The sequence below is a fragment of the Myotis myotis genome, unplaced genomic scaffold (assembly GCF_014108235.1).
Source record: "Myotis myotis isolate mMyoMyo1 unplaced genomic scaffold, mMyoMyo1.p scaffold_m19_p_12, whole genome shotgun sequence".
NCBI classification, from domain to species: Eukaryota; Metazoa; Chordata; class Mammalia; order Chiroptera; family Vespertilionidae; genus Myotis; species Myotis myotis.
In genome coordinates, this window is record NW_023416316.1 from 18,049,812 (window position 1) to 18,064,639 (window position 14,828).

General features: G+C 41.8%; 1 protein-coding gene across 3 annotated transcripts in view; it reads left to right on the forward strand.

Annotated features, from left to right (window-relative positions):
* CTNNAL1 (catenin alpha like 1) overlaps positions 1-14,828 on the forward strand; it is a 54,502-nt gene that overhangs the window by 26,768 nt on the left and 12,906 nt on the right. For all 3 annotated transcript variants that reach the window (XM_036330098.1, XM_036330097.1, XM_036330096.1), the window contains 4 exons: positions 1,876-1,962; positions 4,527-4,685; positions 6,898-6,990; positions 9,882-10,032. In XM_036330098.1, coding sequence (XP_036185991.1) covers positions 1,876-1,962; positions 4,527-4,685; positions 6,898-6,990; positions 9,882-10,032 — 490 coding nt within the window. The remainder of the gene's footprint in view (positions 1-1,875; positions 1,963-4,526; positions 4,686-6,897; positions 6,991-9,881; positions 10,033-14,828) is intronic.

A 14,828-nucleotide genomic window follows, 5' to 3' on the forward strand; every position in this document is an offset into this window, starting at 1 on the left:
ACAGTTCACCCTGTTGTCTCTGCTCTTCCACCAAACTCACCTCTGGAACATTCCTCCCCAAAATGCTTCTTCAGAGTGGGGAGCAGAGGAGACCCCACCTAGAAGGTCTCGGGACCTGAGTCTTACCAGAGGCACTCAGATGTGCACAGCTCCTCACTCTGAGGACAGCTGGTTTGCAGACACAACGATTTAGGAAGCTTATGGAGGTCTAGATGCAGTGAAGACGGTAGATCCAGCTGCCAGTGGAAGATTTCTCACCCTCACACAGATTCCTGGTCTGTGGGCAGACTCTTAAAGAGCCTTCATAGGCTAGTGGTCTACGTAAAACATGGGCAGCTCTCTGGGCAGGAGAGGTAAAGGCTGGCAGAGGCGGGACAGCACAGGAAGCAGGTGCCAAGTTTCTTATAGAGGGTGGGTTACAGCACTGAGAGACGGAAGCCTGAGGTGACACTGGCACCTTTATTTACTTCTTAGTCTTCAGCTGTGTCAAACGGTATTTAACGTGGATTTCAACATATAGCATGGAGTGAACAAATCTGGAACATATAGCATGGAGAGAACAACTCTGGACATCTTAAAGGGAACGCTTTGGCAGTAAAGATGAAGAGGAAGGGTGAATGTGGCTGGGAATGGACTGACCAGAGCAGAGCTTACTTCCTTTAAGACATTGATTTATGAATGAAGAGTAGATACGAATGACAGATTTTGCTCATATTTCCTTGGCATCACAGCATGGCAAATGCTCACATTAGCAGGAAAACGTCACCTAGGGTAGAGTAGTGTCAGGGATGGAAGCAATGTTTTCTGTCTGGTTTGAATGATCTGTGCGGTATCTAATCTGAGGTATAGATTGCTTTGTGTTAAATATGTAAGCCCACCACTCAGGGAAGAGCGTTTCTGTGAGGAAATGCTGTCTGTGTTGGGAGTCTGAGTCTATCAGTACTTAGATTTGCAAGTAGCACCTTTCACATATTTCATAAGCACCGGCATCTTGGATTCTGCATTCCAGGTGTATTATTCATGCATTCATTTATTTCCGTTGTTACCATGGGCTTTTTATATGCCAGGCACTTGAAATCTAAAGATGAAGAAGATAAAATCTTTGCCTGCAAGAATTTGCAATGTAGAAGAATGTGGGGAGGGGTGAGGCAGTACAGAAAGCTATGTAAGCGTCCAAAGAGAAGGGACAGACCATGTGCTGAGAGGATTTGAAGGGGGATGGATTTTTATTCAGGGAGAAAAATGAAGACGGCTTCTTGAGGATATTGACATTTAACTTTGATTTATTCATTCAAAGAACTGAACACTTCCTTCCTTCCATTTGCTGTGCCAGGGATTATGGATTCAGTGGTGAGCAAACTAAATATGATCGCAGCCTTCAAGGGGCTTACCAACGCCTAGTGGGGAAGACAGACATTAAACAAATAAAAAAGTAAACATGTAATGGCATACTGGGATGACGACTTAGACTGAGGGTTAACGTGGGTGAGAAGAGGGTCTCATTTAGGTTGTGTGATCTGAGAAGGTGTAAGGACTTGAAAAGGATTCGTGTCTTAATTTTTAAGTAGGTCAAGAATGATGATGAGCATCCTAGGCACAAGATAAAATAGTTTAGTCTTAGATATGATAAATTTATGTAAGAAAGTTAGATTTTAGAAATTAACCCATTTATAGTTAGAGTGGGAAAATATAACTAAATACTTAAAATTCTACTTTCAGTTCTAACCATAAACAGATAAATTTTAAAAATCTACTTTTCTTATAGTGCACAGAATGATATTAAAATTTATTATAATTTATAGTTCAAGTAAAATTGGAGTCATCAGATGAAAAAGATGAGGTAACCCTATGTATATACTTTTTTAAATTTGTTAGCAAAGCAAGAGAACAAAAAGCATCGCCGAAGAGCTGGAACTCAGTATACTGAAAATCAGTCATGGCCTCAATGAACTTAAGAAAGAAGTAAGTATAGTTTGAAATCAAGCCTCTTTCAACTCTTTGCAAATTTTCATGTTGTATATGGTACGTAGGAAATGCATTAGTATGTCGCTGTGCACAGAAAATAAGTTTTTAAAGTTTTCCTTGGACCTACTAATTTTGAAGCCACCAATTCATTGGTGCCATCAGTCTTAAAGCTTGTACATGAATGTCCACAGCAGCACTACTTATAATGGCCCCAGACTGGAAAAAACCTAAAATCTCATCAATGGGAATTGATAAACAAATTTTGGTATGACTAAACGAAATATTGTTCAGCAATAAAGATTATATACTTGGTGATCTGTTTCACATCTTACTTGGTTCCGGCCTCTTTTGAAACCTTCATTTTCACATCCTATTAAACATAGAAGGATACCATTTTCTATGGTTTAAACAAACCCTACCCATTCCCCCCATCCTATTCAATTTCAACTGAACTATTGTTAGAAATGTGACTATCAGAAGAGCACAAAATCCCTGAGGCGGAGTGGTTTTCCACATGCTTCATTTTTCTTACCTCTGAAATGGGTGTAACAGCAACCACCTAGGGTTTTGTAAGAATTAAGGGCGATGACGTCTATAAAGCCATTGTCAGTACATTGCACGGAGCAGGAATTGGTGTTATTCTCCCTTCCTCCCTTAGGGTTGGTCATAAGTTGTCTCTAGAACCATTTGTAAAATTTATGTGGCCTTGGACAAGTGACTCCACCTTTTCATAGTCTGTAAAATAAAGGGCTGGCATTAACTATTCTCTAAGGCCCTGGTGGCTAAACAAAGTCTTTTAAAATTCTCATGTGATATTTTGTTTCCAAAAAAAGGGCATTTTAATGTCTTTGTTTCTGACTAATTATTCTCACTTGATTGTGTGAATGTGGACTGCCTATTGTTAATTTCGTAGCAAGCCCTGTAATTTGAGTTGACATTGGATTACTTCCAAGGGGAAAAAAATCACTTCGTTCAAATAGGCTCCACTCCAGATCAGATTTTTTTCTGGGGACAGTGTTATTAAAAGTAATCTCTTTCTGGATAACCCCAAAAGAACCTTTCTTTTAAATTTATAATTTTATTGATTTCGGAGAGGGAGAGGGAGAGAGAGATAGAAACATCAATGATGAGAGAGAATCACTGATTGGCTGCCTCCTGCATGCTCTCTACTGGGGATCAAGCCTGCAACCTGGGCATGTTTCCTTGACCAGAACCGAACCTGGGAGCCTTCAGACCACAGGCCGACACTCCATCCACTGAGTCAAACTGGCTAGGGCCTATCACATTTCTTATTTTAAGGTCAGGATAAGAAGACTTTGGAGTTAATAGTACCCAAAGATATCCAGTGTGAGTGGGCCATGCTTAAAATGCACTCCAAAGTCAAATATAACCTTGGAGGTTTTGTTACTCTTTTATGTATCATTTCTCCTGCGACCCAGGTGTTAAGAATAAAGTTCTGGGTAACAACTATAGATGGACTGTAACCCCGCTGAGGGGAGGGTTGTGTCCTATTTGTCACGTGGGCCCAGACTCTAACCCAGTGCCTGCCATGATGTAGGTGTTCAATCAAATTGTGGCGACTACCTTATTGGCTAAATCCCACATTGATCCTTTTTCAAAAGTCTGGTAAAAAGCTGGCTCAATGGATGAACACGACCTATGAACCAGGAGGTCATAGTTCGATTCCTGTCAGGGCACATGCCTGGGGGCATGCAGGAGGCAGCCAATAAATGATCCTTTCATCATTGATGTTTCTCTTTCTCTCTCCCCCCCTCTTTCTCTCCCCCCCCCCTTCGTCCCTCTCTTCCTCTCTCTCTCCCCCTTCCTCCCTCTCTTTCTCTCTCTCTCTCCCCCTTCCTCCCTCTCTTTCTCTCTCTCTCTCCCCCTTCCTCCCTAAAATTAATAAAAATATATTTTTAAAAAATGCTCACTTGTGCCCTAACTGGGTTGGCTCAGTGGATAGAGCGTTGGCCTGCGGACTGAAGGGTCCCAAGTTTGATTCCAGTCAAGGGCATGTACCTTGGTTGCAGGCACATCCCCAGTGGGGAGTGTGCAGGAGGCAGCTGATCGATGTTTCTCTCTCATCGATGTTTCTAACTATCCCTCTCCCTTCCTCTCTGTAAAAAATCAATAAAATATTTTTTTTAAAAAAACACTCACTCGTGATGACAAACTACCAATTGATTTTTTTTCTTAATACTTTGGATACCATACTGTAATACTGTTCTATTCCTTGAAGAGTAGCAGAAGTATTTTTTAAGGTAAGAGAGGAGCTGTGTGGGAAAGAGCTGATTGATAATAGAATGAACAGGGGATCGAGTTCATTTTCTACCAACGGCATTACTGCCCACACAGGGGCCTCGAAGATGTTCCTATCACCCGCCCAGGTCTGCACAACTGCTACCGTTACCAAGGGGGACTGTGCACTTCCCCCGAAAGGTTCCACTGGGACTGTGTTGAGGTCACTGCTCTTTGGTCTTTAAAGTGATTCTGAGGTGCTTGGCCACAACATCTTATGGTTTGTTGTTTGTTTCATCACCCTTCACCCCCCACATCTGCAGCTTCACAGCACAGCAACTCAGCTGGCAGCAGACCTGTTAAAATACCATGCCGACCACGTGGTTCTAAAAGCATTAAAACTTACGGGAGTAGAAGGAAATTTAGAAGGTTTGGCTGAATGTGCCTGTAAATTCTCAGAACAGAAAGAGCAGCTTGTCGAGGTGAGTGATCGGCTTACTTGTTCAAGAAATGGTGGTTTAATGGTAGCTGTATATCAGCAGGGAATGTTAACGCAAACGCAGTTTCCGGGCACCTTACGTGAGCATTTTCTCTCTCGTTTGGAATTCTAAAGGTATTATGTTTATCTGTCTGACCTTACAGCAGTCTGGCTTCTAAAACAAAACAACCCAAACTGCTGGAATCCACAAATGCACTTCTTGTTAATCTTCTTTTCCTTATTCCCCTTGAGAGCTCAGTCTCAGTAGTGCTGTGGGTCTCAGCAGGAAAAGAATGGCACACTCAAATTTGGATCATCTAAAGATGGTTTAATAAAGGAGCTGTTTACAGTGACATACATGGGGGATGGGGGGGCGGGGGAGGAAACCATGGGAGTGCAGTAACTGGGGTGAGTGAGAGCGGAGCTGGTACCACCCCCATGCCCACACTGACAGGAGGGAGTGGTTTCTGGAGACTGGAAGGGCATGGAGTCTTCCAGAGAGACACCGTGAGAGGTGGTTTTAGGACTAGACATAGAGACAGTCCAAGGTGACCCTGCAGGGAAAGAACCTGGGAATAAAGGCCCTTACTCTCCTCATCCCTGCTGGTCTATTGCTGGGGGTTCCCATTGGCCAAACATAGCTGCAGACCATGTAGGTCAGTGTCCTGGGACAAAAGCAGATTTGAGAGAGAAGGAGGGTAAATATGGAGGGACAGGGAGAAGCCATCCAGTACAAAATGCCTTCTCTGAACCTCTCCTATTCTTCCCAAATCTCTGTTACATGTTACTGATGCTTACCTGCCACTTTTGCTATAATTCCAATTATTAATTGAGTAGAGGCCCAGTGCATGAAATTTGTACACTGGTAGGGTCCCTAGCAGCTGCCAGCTGCCAGTGGGGTCTCCCTCCCTTTCCCCGGCCGGCCCCGCCCCCTGGTTGAACTCCCAGACAACTCATGGTTGAGGGGACAATTTGCATACTATGCTTTTATTATATGGGATATTCTAAGTCTTCCACCTATTAAGAATGTCTGACATCTGATCTGCTAGTAAAAAATACATACTTAAACCATGTATACCTTCTATATAAAAGGTATGACTTAGTCCACATGCATATAAATGCACAAATATGAACCATCTAGCTGTCTTTAAATTATCTCATATACCCTGCTCATCACATCTCAAAGACTAAGGGCTGAAGAAACCTTTAGGCCAACTGGAATTGCTTCCTCTCCTTCATTTGATTATATCTTAAAACTGCTAAGGAGCATTCTTTTTCTTCTTCTTCTTTTTTTTTTTTTTTTGTCAATCCTTACCTGAAGATATTTTTCCCATTGATTTTTTAGAGAGAGTGGAAAGGAGGGAGGGAGAGAGAGAGACCTCAATGAGAGAGAGACACTGATTGGTTGCCTCCTACATGCACCCTGACTGGAGCCGGGGTTCGAACCTGCAACCCAGGTACACGCCCTTGTCTGGGAATAGGATCCGAGACCCTTTGGTCCAAGGGCCGGCGCTCTAACCACTGAGCCCCCGGCCAGGGCAGGGGCATTCTTAAAATGAGTGTAGCTTCATCTCCTTTTAAAACAGTTTTGATGCTGTTTTGTTTGTAAGCCAAATATTATGACTGTAAGCAAACTTGGTAATTATAAGATTCCTGAAGCAAATCTTTTTAAAAGATGAAAAAATATTTTTTTCTAATTTTTTGTTTCAAGCCTCAAGGTTTTCAATAATTTTTGCTGATATAGGTAAGTTCTCCACTCATTACATCGGTCTTGCCTAATCCGGTGTTATCTCCAATGAAAGGTGTGTTAATTAATTTCCCATGAAGGAAAGTGGTTTTTGTTGACAGGAAGAATGCTTAGTGTTGAGTAATTGACCTAGTTTAGCCTAGAGACCTTGGGCAAGTCACTTCTCTGAGCCAGGTGTCTTCACATATAAAATGTGTGGGCACTGCCAGATCCTTTCGAAGGCTCCCCCTGGTCCGAGAAGTCTGTGAGCACCTTGCCATGATCAGATAGGACACAAAACCGATGCTCTGTACCCTTATTTGTTCCTCGAGACTCTGTTAGTAACCAGTATACTATTATAGTTTCTCCTTGATGTAAAGACTTGTTTGTATGGGTTTTCATGTTTTGTTGTTGCTATAAATTATAAAATGAGCCTGTCTTGTGAAAAACGGGAACGTGGAAGTTGAACTGTGGAAATGCTCTCTTGCAGACCTGTCGATTGTTGCGACATGTATCTGGGACAGAACCTCTTGAAATAACCTGCATCCACGCAGAGGAGACATTTCAGGTGACCGGCCAACAGGTACGACCAACAGCAGGTTGTCCCTTCTATAGTAAGGCTGGTCTGAGTGTCATAACAGATCGTGTGCAAGCAAGAGAAAGTGCTTCTGCATAACTACAGGCCAAATCTCCCGAGAGAAACGCACACTCCGGAATTTTCCGGTACAGTGCCGGAACATAGCTGACATTCCACTGGGTTATCTGGTCATCTGCCAACCTGGAGATTGGCCCATTCAAGGGAAGCCTAGTTTATATCTACTTTAATGAAGCTGTTGACAATGTGGGTTGTTGTAACACGTTTGAAAAGCAAGCTATCTCTATGTAACAAGCCATAAACATATTCACATTTTGGCTGCGTAATTCTTAAGGACATAGGAGATAAACAACAACAACAAAAAACAAAGAAACTGAAAATTAATGTTTGTTACAACATTACTTATAATAAGATTCCATTGGAAACAAAATAGCTATCTTAAGTTAGGTAAATAATATAACTTAAAATAATAACTAGAATTAGCAACACTGAAAAATGTTTGGTTAAAATGTTGGGGCATAAAAGCATTATTCAGATTTGTATATGTACTATAATTGCTGTTATATAAAATGTATATCTATGGGAATATGCAGAAATGAAAGGTCTTGTGTTTATTTGAGAAAATTGTGTTATTTTTTCTTGAATTTTCTGTACTAATTTTCAAAGCCTTTTAAACATTTACAGCTCAATTAATACTGTCCCGTCAAATCAATCTAAAGGAAAAAGTGAGGGACAGAACTTCCTTTCTAACCCCAAATTCCAAATACCAGGTGTGCTTGTTTCCTTTACCACGGTCAGCCAAAAGGGCTTACCTCTTACCTGCAACAGTGAAGATAGATGCCAAGTCCCTGGATTTATGGTTGACAACAGTGAACGCGAGTTGGTGGTACACGCCCTCCAGCAGAACCACGTTGGCTGTTGGAGGGATGAGTATATGCCCTCCTGTAGGGAACAGTGGCAGAGGCTTATCATAGAAGCAGTAACTACATCATTATATGTGGATTTTTGAGTGTGCGGAGGTCAGCGCCCCTAACTTCTGCATGGTTCAAGGGACAGCTGTATATGAGTGGCTCTCAACAGTGGTCATCTGCTGACATTTTATTATAACCAGAGGGCCTCTGTTTATTGGGAGACACCAAGGCTTCATTATTTGCTGGTGCAGCTGGGAGTAATCCAACTAGCCCTGGCTGCAGTGTATTTCAGTAGAAGTAAAGCATGTGGCCCTCCTGTGCAATCAGCTGGTCGCAGTCCTCTGTTACTGTTTCTACTGCAGCAATGGTTAGGAAAAGCCAGATTTTCTTCCCCAGGATGATGACAGAGCCTCTTGTCAACTTCCAAACTTGAGAAGCTTTTTCTGTCCCCATCACCTTGGCCTTTACCTAGTCTTTGCCATCTGTCAAAGGGATCACTTTAGGAAATAGAGCATGCCTCTTGGATACTTGATATTTATTTCTGGAGCTCTCTGCTTTAGCAATGCCATTTTTATATTTCCTTTGAAGTGTTAGGTCACATCCTAGGCACAGTGAGCAGGTTGCACGCTGTTCAGTGGCTCCAGGGAGGAGGGCAGCAGTGTTGAAACCTGGCTGGCCAGCCAGGGGACCACCTTCCCTGCAGATGGGAACTCTGTTCTGCTCATAAGGCTGCCACCGGCTTGTCAGTCCTGTGCCCGTGGGACTGTGCCCTCACAGGGAAGCATCTAGTTCTAGTTTCCTGGAACGTAGCATAACTCCCATATGCCAGTCTCTGGAAGCTCTCCAGTGACTTTCTTCCTTGCTCAGAAAGTCCAGTCCTAGCTGTGTAGGTTTCGCCATCGCATGGCCACTGGTAACCTTCCTTTTCCTTAAATTTGATTTTTAAAATTTTTTATTGATTTCAGAGAGGAAGGGAGAGGGAGAGAGAGATAGAACATCAATGAAGAGAGAGAATCATCATTTGGCTGCCTCCTGCACGCCTCCTACTAGGGATTGATCCTGCAACCCAGGCATGTGCCCTTGACCGGAATTGAACCCGTGACCTCTCAGTGTGTGGGAGACGCTCAACCAACGGAGCCACACCAGCGAGGGCTGTTTGTGTGTTTTTGAGGATTAATATTAATGTATGTCAGACACCTAACACGATATCTCAAGAACATATCTATAATGTACTCATAGGTGTGTGCATATGTTACTACCTCTACCACTAATAATATCAATACCACTACTACCACCACCACCACTGCTATCTAGCTACAATTACTACTCGCACTACTATTGATACCGACACTCCTGTGCCACCACTGTTATTGCCAGCACCACCAATGCTACTGCTACTGCTACTACTACTCTTAAGGTCCCCACCAGACTGGCAACCCGCGGAGCAATGGGCAGTGGCAGCTCGCCCCAGGCTAACCCCCTAAATCTGCCCCCAAATTCTCCTTTTTTCTGACTCTACAGTGAGCTGACAGCAGCCCCGCCTTGGATCTTGGCTCACTTCTTTCCCGCAACCTGTCTAGAGAGCCACAGCAGCTCCATCCATTCTCTCTCCTGTGGCTTCTTCCATCCTAGGCCCTTCCTGGTTTCACTGTCCCCACTTTAATAATCGTACTCGCGAAATAAAAAACAAAACAACCTCCAGCCCCCCCCCCCAAAGATAACTGCTCCCGGAATCAAGGTTTGTATAGAATAACACGTACTGTTTGTCTGTAGACAGGGTTATAAGAAACAGTAGGTTTTGTTCCGCCATGTATCTCCACATTGGCCAACATGAGGCTTATCTGTAGAAATGACTCCATAGTTGTTTATTGAGTTGGTTTGGACAGTACAGACTTAAGTTTGTTCTTTCATGTGATTCTAAGAGCTAAGATTTTAAAAATCACACTTGTTTATATTGTATTTCTTTAGATAATTTCTGCTGCTGAAACATTGACATTGCATCCATCTAGTAAAATTGCTAAAGAAAACCTAGATGTATTTTGTGAAGCATGGGAATCCCAAATTAGTGACATGTCAACATTGCTAAGAGAAATCAATGATGTGTTTGAAGGAAGACGAGGTGAGAGACTGTCCACATATTGAAATATATTATTATCTTATTGTAACGCTATTAGCTTTTCAATTTCACACTTGAGATGCAAAATGAATTATCTTGTCATATCCTGAGTTATTTTTATAGTAAGATATCTTCCACAAAAAATTATGAAAATAATATTTGTCCTTTATTTAGTATCGAAGGAGTAAAGTTCGTTGTACAATAGCGTAGTAGATTTCTTTGAATTAATATTAGCATTCTAGTTTTCCTATTGACAGTAAGCCATTTTATGTTTCTTCTAAATTGCTTTTTAGTTTTAGTACAAATTTCTTCTGCAACACAGTGATTATCTGATTTATTTCTACTAATTTCATAATGAAATGAATGTAGTTGTTTGATTTTTGAATTGCTTTCCTTCCATTTGGATGGAATCGTTTTCCTTGATGACTCCTGACCTGGGAATATTTCCTATGGTGGGTAAGTTCATTATTTCTACAACATGTAGAATAACACCGTACAGTGTGCAGGAGGGCATCATTTTTACTTTTTATTTTAACATCAACTGGGGTTTTTGTTTATTTCCCATTGTACTGTGTGTCCTGTTATTTGTATTTTTATATATTTTCCCCTTCAAATGGCCTCTGTTCGTGTCAAGCATGCTTAGTTTTTAAAATAAAATGCATTTAAAGTCATAATAACATCAAATTAGATATTTTTCACTGACTAAGGACTTTTAAACATTTCATATTTTTGAAAATATTTCTTTAGAATAATTGCTGATATGCTTAAAAATCAGGGAATGGTATAGACTTCATAGATATATCATAATTTGTAAAGTGTAATAAAAGTTTACCATGCTTCTACATTTAAAGATTTCTGTGATGGCTAGCCTGAATGGCATATCATTTTGATGCTTTGATACAGTATTTATGGTTCCATGGGCTTTTATGTGAGGCAAGTTTCATGCATTAAAAGGTAAAGTGATGTAACTGATCCGCCTTTACAGGAGAGTGACCAGTTAGCCCTAGGACTTGGTTAGGAAAGGAAGAGAAGTGGCCTCCCAGCCTTTCCTGGCACTCGCACCCTCAGCGGATAGACCAGGCTTGAAACAGGAAAAGGCGTAGACCTGTTTTAGACGACATGGTCACTGCAGTTTCTTTGACTTTCAAGCTGGATATTATGTAAATGACCTCTTCTTTAGGTCTTCTTTAAGTTTGGGTATCCTATCCTAAAAAATTCACGCTTGCCCTGGCCGGTGTGGCTCAGTTGGTTGAGCGTCGTCCCATGCACTGAGAAGTGGCTGCTTCAGTTCTGGGTTCGGGCACATGTCCGGGTTGCAGGCTCGATCCCCAGGCAGGAGGCAGTGATCGATGTTTCTCTCTCTCATCGATGTTTCTCTCTCTCTCTCTCCCTTTCCCTTCCTCTCTGTCTAATATCAATAAAAACGTATTTTTGGGGAAAAATTCAGGATTACTTTCACCTCCTTATGGCGGAACAGGAATTTCTTTTTAGGAGGAAAAACTCTGCTGCATTCTATCAATGGGATGCCCACCGTTTAACTGGTAAAGACATGAGATGCCATCTTTATTTTTTTAATATATATTTTATTGATTTCTTACAGCGAGGAAGGGAGAGAGATAGAGAGTCAGAAACATCGATGAGAGAGTAACATCCATCAGCTGCCTCCCACACACCCCCTACTGGGGATGTGCCCACAACCAAGGTACATGCCCTTGGCCGGAATCGAACCTGGGACCTTTCAGTCTGCAGGCCGATGCTCTATCCACTGAGCCAAACCGGTTAGGGCGAGACGCCATCTCTATGTGGGGTTAATTGAGACAGAGCTGGTTGATTTCTTACAGTGCCTTTCTTTATCCTTGCTTTTTATCATGAAGCTCATAAGAAGAGCTTTTTCCACGAAGCCCAACTCTGAGTTCGCTGTTGTCGATTGGGCTGAGTCCATGTCACGGTGCTGCTCTCCCTGCTCTGTGTGGTTATGACAGCCCTGCCTGTCAACCTTGCACCTGCACTGCTTGCCACCCAGAGCACCGAGGGCATTCTTCCATCCCGCTTCTCTCTGCCACTGTCATAACTCATGTTATAACTGTCATTGGAAAGCCTTTGCTGTATTCTAGCCACCTTAGCTCTGTCCTGCATATGTTGGCTCTCACAACTGGGAAAATTATCAGATATATTTGCAACTATCTTGGAACCAACCAATTAAGTGGCAAACAACATGCTAAGCAATGAGAAAGTGTTCTCATATTTGAAGTCATCCTGGGAGTTTGGTCATTGTTCTGTTTACTCAAGACACTCACATTTCACAGTCGGGCCTCATGGGATTGTTTTAAGAACTCGAAAATCAGCCCGACCAGTGTGGCTCAGTGGTTGAGTGTTGACCTATGAACCAGGAGGTCATGGTTCGATTCCCGGTCAGGACACATGCCCGGGTTGTGGGCTCAATATCTAGTGGGGGGCATGCAGGAGGCAGCCAATCAATGATTCTCTCTCATCATTGTTTCTGTTTTCCTCTCTGAAATCAATAAAAAGATGCTTTTAAAAAAAGAACTCAAAAATCAATATTTGTCTTCTGGCCTTTTGTCTTTTCACCAAACCTCCAGCGAGGCCATAGCCTTCATATTAGAAGGGACCGGATAAAGAAGACTTCACTTTCCCTTAGTGATGAGTATGTAGCAGTATTGAGAACTTGAGATTATTTTAGACAGATGTCAGGAAGAAGCCTTCTCTCATAGTTTGCAGACTCTATCCCTCCTTTAAGGAAGCTGAATTTCCTTGCTTCTGTTTGACCCACTTTAGAGTTCACATGACCAAACTCGTGTTTAAGGATGTGTGGTAGCCCTGTTTCATAGCCCTGCATGTAATTCATCACCTGGCAGGTCGGATGCATGGGTGCTGGTCACTGACATGGGGAGTACAGGAAGAAGAACATGCTTGTGGATAAATACAAGTTTATTTGGGGAACACATGAGTCTGGAACATGGAAGTGATCCATCCAGACAAGAGATGATGGTGCGAGGGTAATAGAAATGGAAATAAGAGGACTGATATCAGAACAATCTTACAAATAATATTGGTAGGATTTGGTGATTGAATGTGAAAGTAAAGAAGAGTTTGAGGTTGACGATTGGGTTTGGATTTGAATCTGTCAATCCCACTCCTGAAGTTAGCCAATAATCTGCCTGTCCTTCAGTGGTTAGGGATTCATTTTAAGTGGGTCTGGGGACATGGTTTCTTTTCTGATCGAGCATGTCATATAGAGCCCCTCTGGAACCCAGAAAAGCTAACTGAACTTCTCATAGGGAATAATGTAGCACATCTTCAGTGAAATGAAATGATGAGGCTTCTATGTTCCTGGGGAATTTGTTTTATTTTGAGGAGATGCAGAAAAGCTCTGAATATTGAAAACGGGAACAGTACTTCTCAATTAGGTTTTCAGAAGAAATCATTTTTGGTACTCTCGTAAGATGAGAGGGCCTTTGGGACTTAATGGTGAGCTTAATTGATCTTGAAGTATAAACTCAGAAATAAAGATGGCACAATTGTGGTTTTGATGTAGGGGGTATTAAACAAAGGATTTAGTGCTTTGAAAATAATCCTGTAAAACAAATATCTGTACCAAGTATGTGCTCCCCAAATATTTGTTTTTCCAATTATTCCTAATGTTTATAACATGTTTTCATCAGAGACAGCCTCTTTAATTTGATATAATAGCTAAACATAATTGAGTCAATATATCCTTGCTCTGCTTCAAATTAATGGCAATAATTAGACTTGTGTGGAAAAAACTATAAAATTAGAAAATGATTCAGTTTCATCTTTTTTTTTTTTGTATTTTATCAACTTACTTGGCTAAGAATGATCGGTTTTGCAATGATCATCAAGCATTCTGAGTCTCACTGAGGGCTAGGAATGGGGAGCAAAGCCAAGTACAGTACCTGAAAGAGGTCCTCAGGGAGTGGACTGCTGGCGACTAGGGACTGGCGAATGGGAATGTAGCAGACCAGACGATATAGGCTCTCTTATGGATTTATTTCTCCCTACCTTCTGGTTTCTTTAACTCTTTGTACCTTGGAGAAATAAGAAATACTGAAACAGTTGGCTATTTTTTCCCTTTTGGAAAGTAAATGTGAACATTTCAGGGTCATGGGCACTACAGGGGATCACAAGGGTAGATAACACAGGATTGCTCACCTAAGCTAATTATCTTTAAGTAATGATTATGCCCTCTTCTCTGGCTTATTAAGATCACTTTTAAGAGGTACTATGGACAGGATTCACACTTTGAATTAAGATAGATGGTGAGTTTTGAGGTCTGAGTGACTTGAAGACAGTCTTCTGTTAATCTCACAGCCAAATCTGGCACTTTTTACATCAGGGTTAGGAGACAAGGCATGGAAATTACTACTTCCTCTTTAAAGTTTTATTTTTCTCTCACAAGTCTGAGACCAGAAAACCATTAATAAAATCCCCTTACAATTCTGACATTACAAAGAAATGGTTTGAATCATAAAGCTATTTCCAAGTATCATTAAGGCTGACCTGTAATGACAGGTCATCTTCTAGATCAGCTCCGTTCAATGGAAATACAGTGCAAGCCACATATGTAATTTAAAAGTTGTGGGAGGCAGCCCTAACTGATTTGGCTCAGTGGATAGAACATCAGCCCACGGACTGGAGGGTCCTGGGTTTGATTCTAGTCAAGGGCATGTACCTTGGTTGCAGGCTCGATCCCCATTTCGAGATGTGCAAAGGCAGTGATCGATGTTTCTTATCAATGTTTCTAACTCTCTATCTCTCTC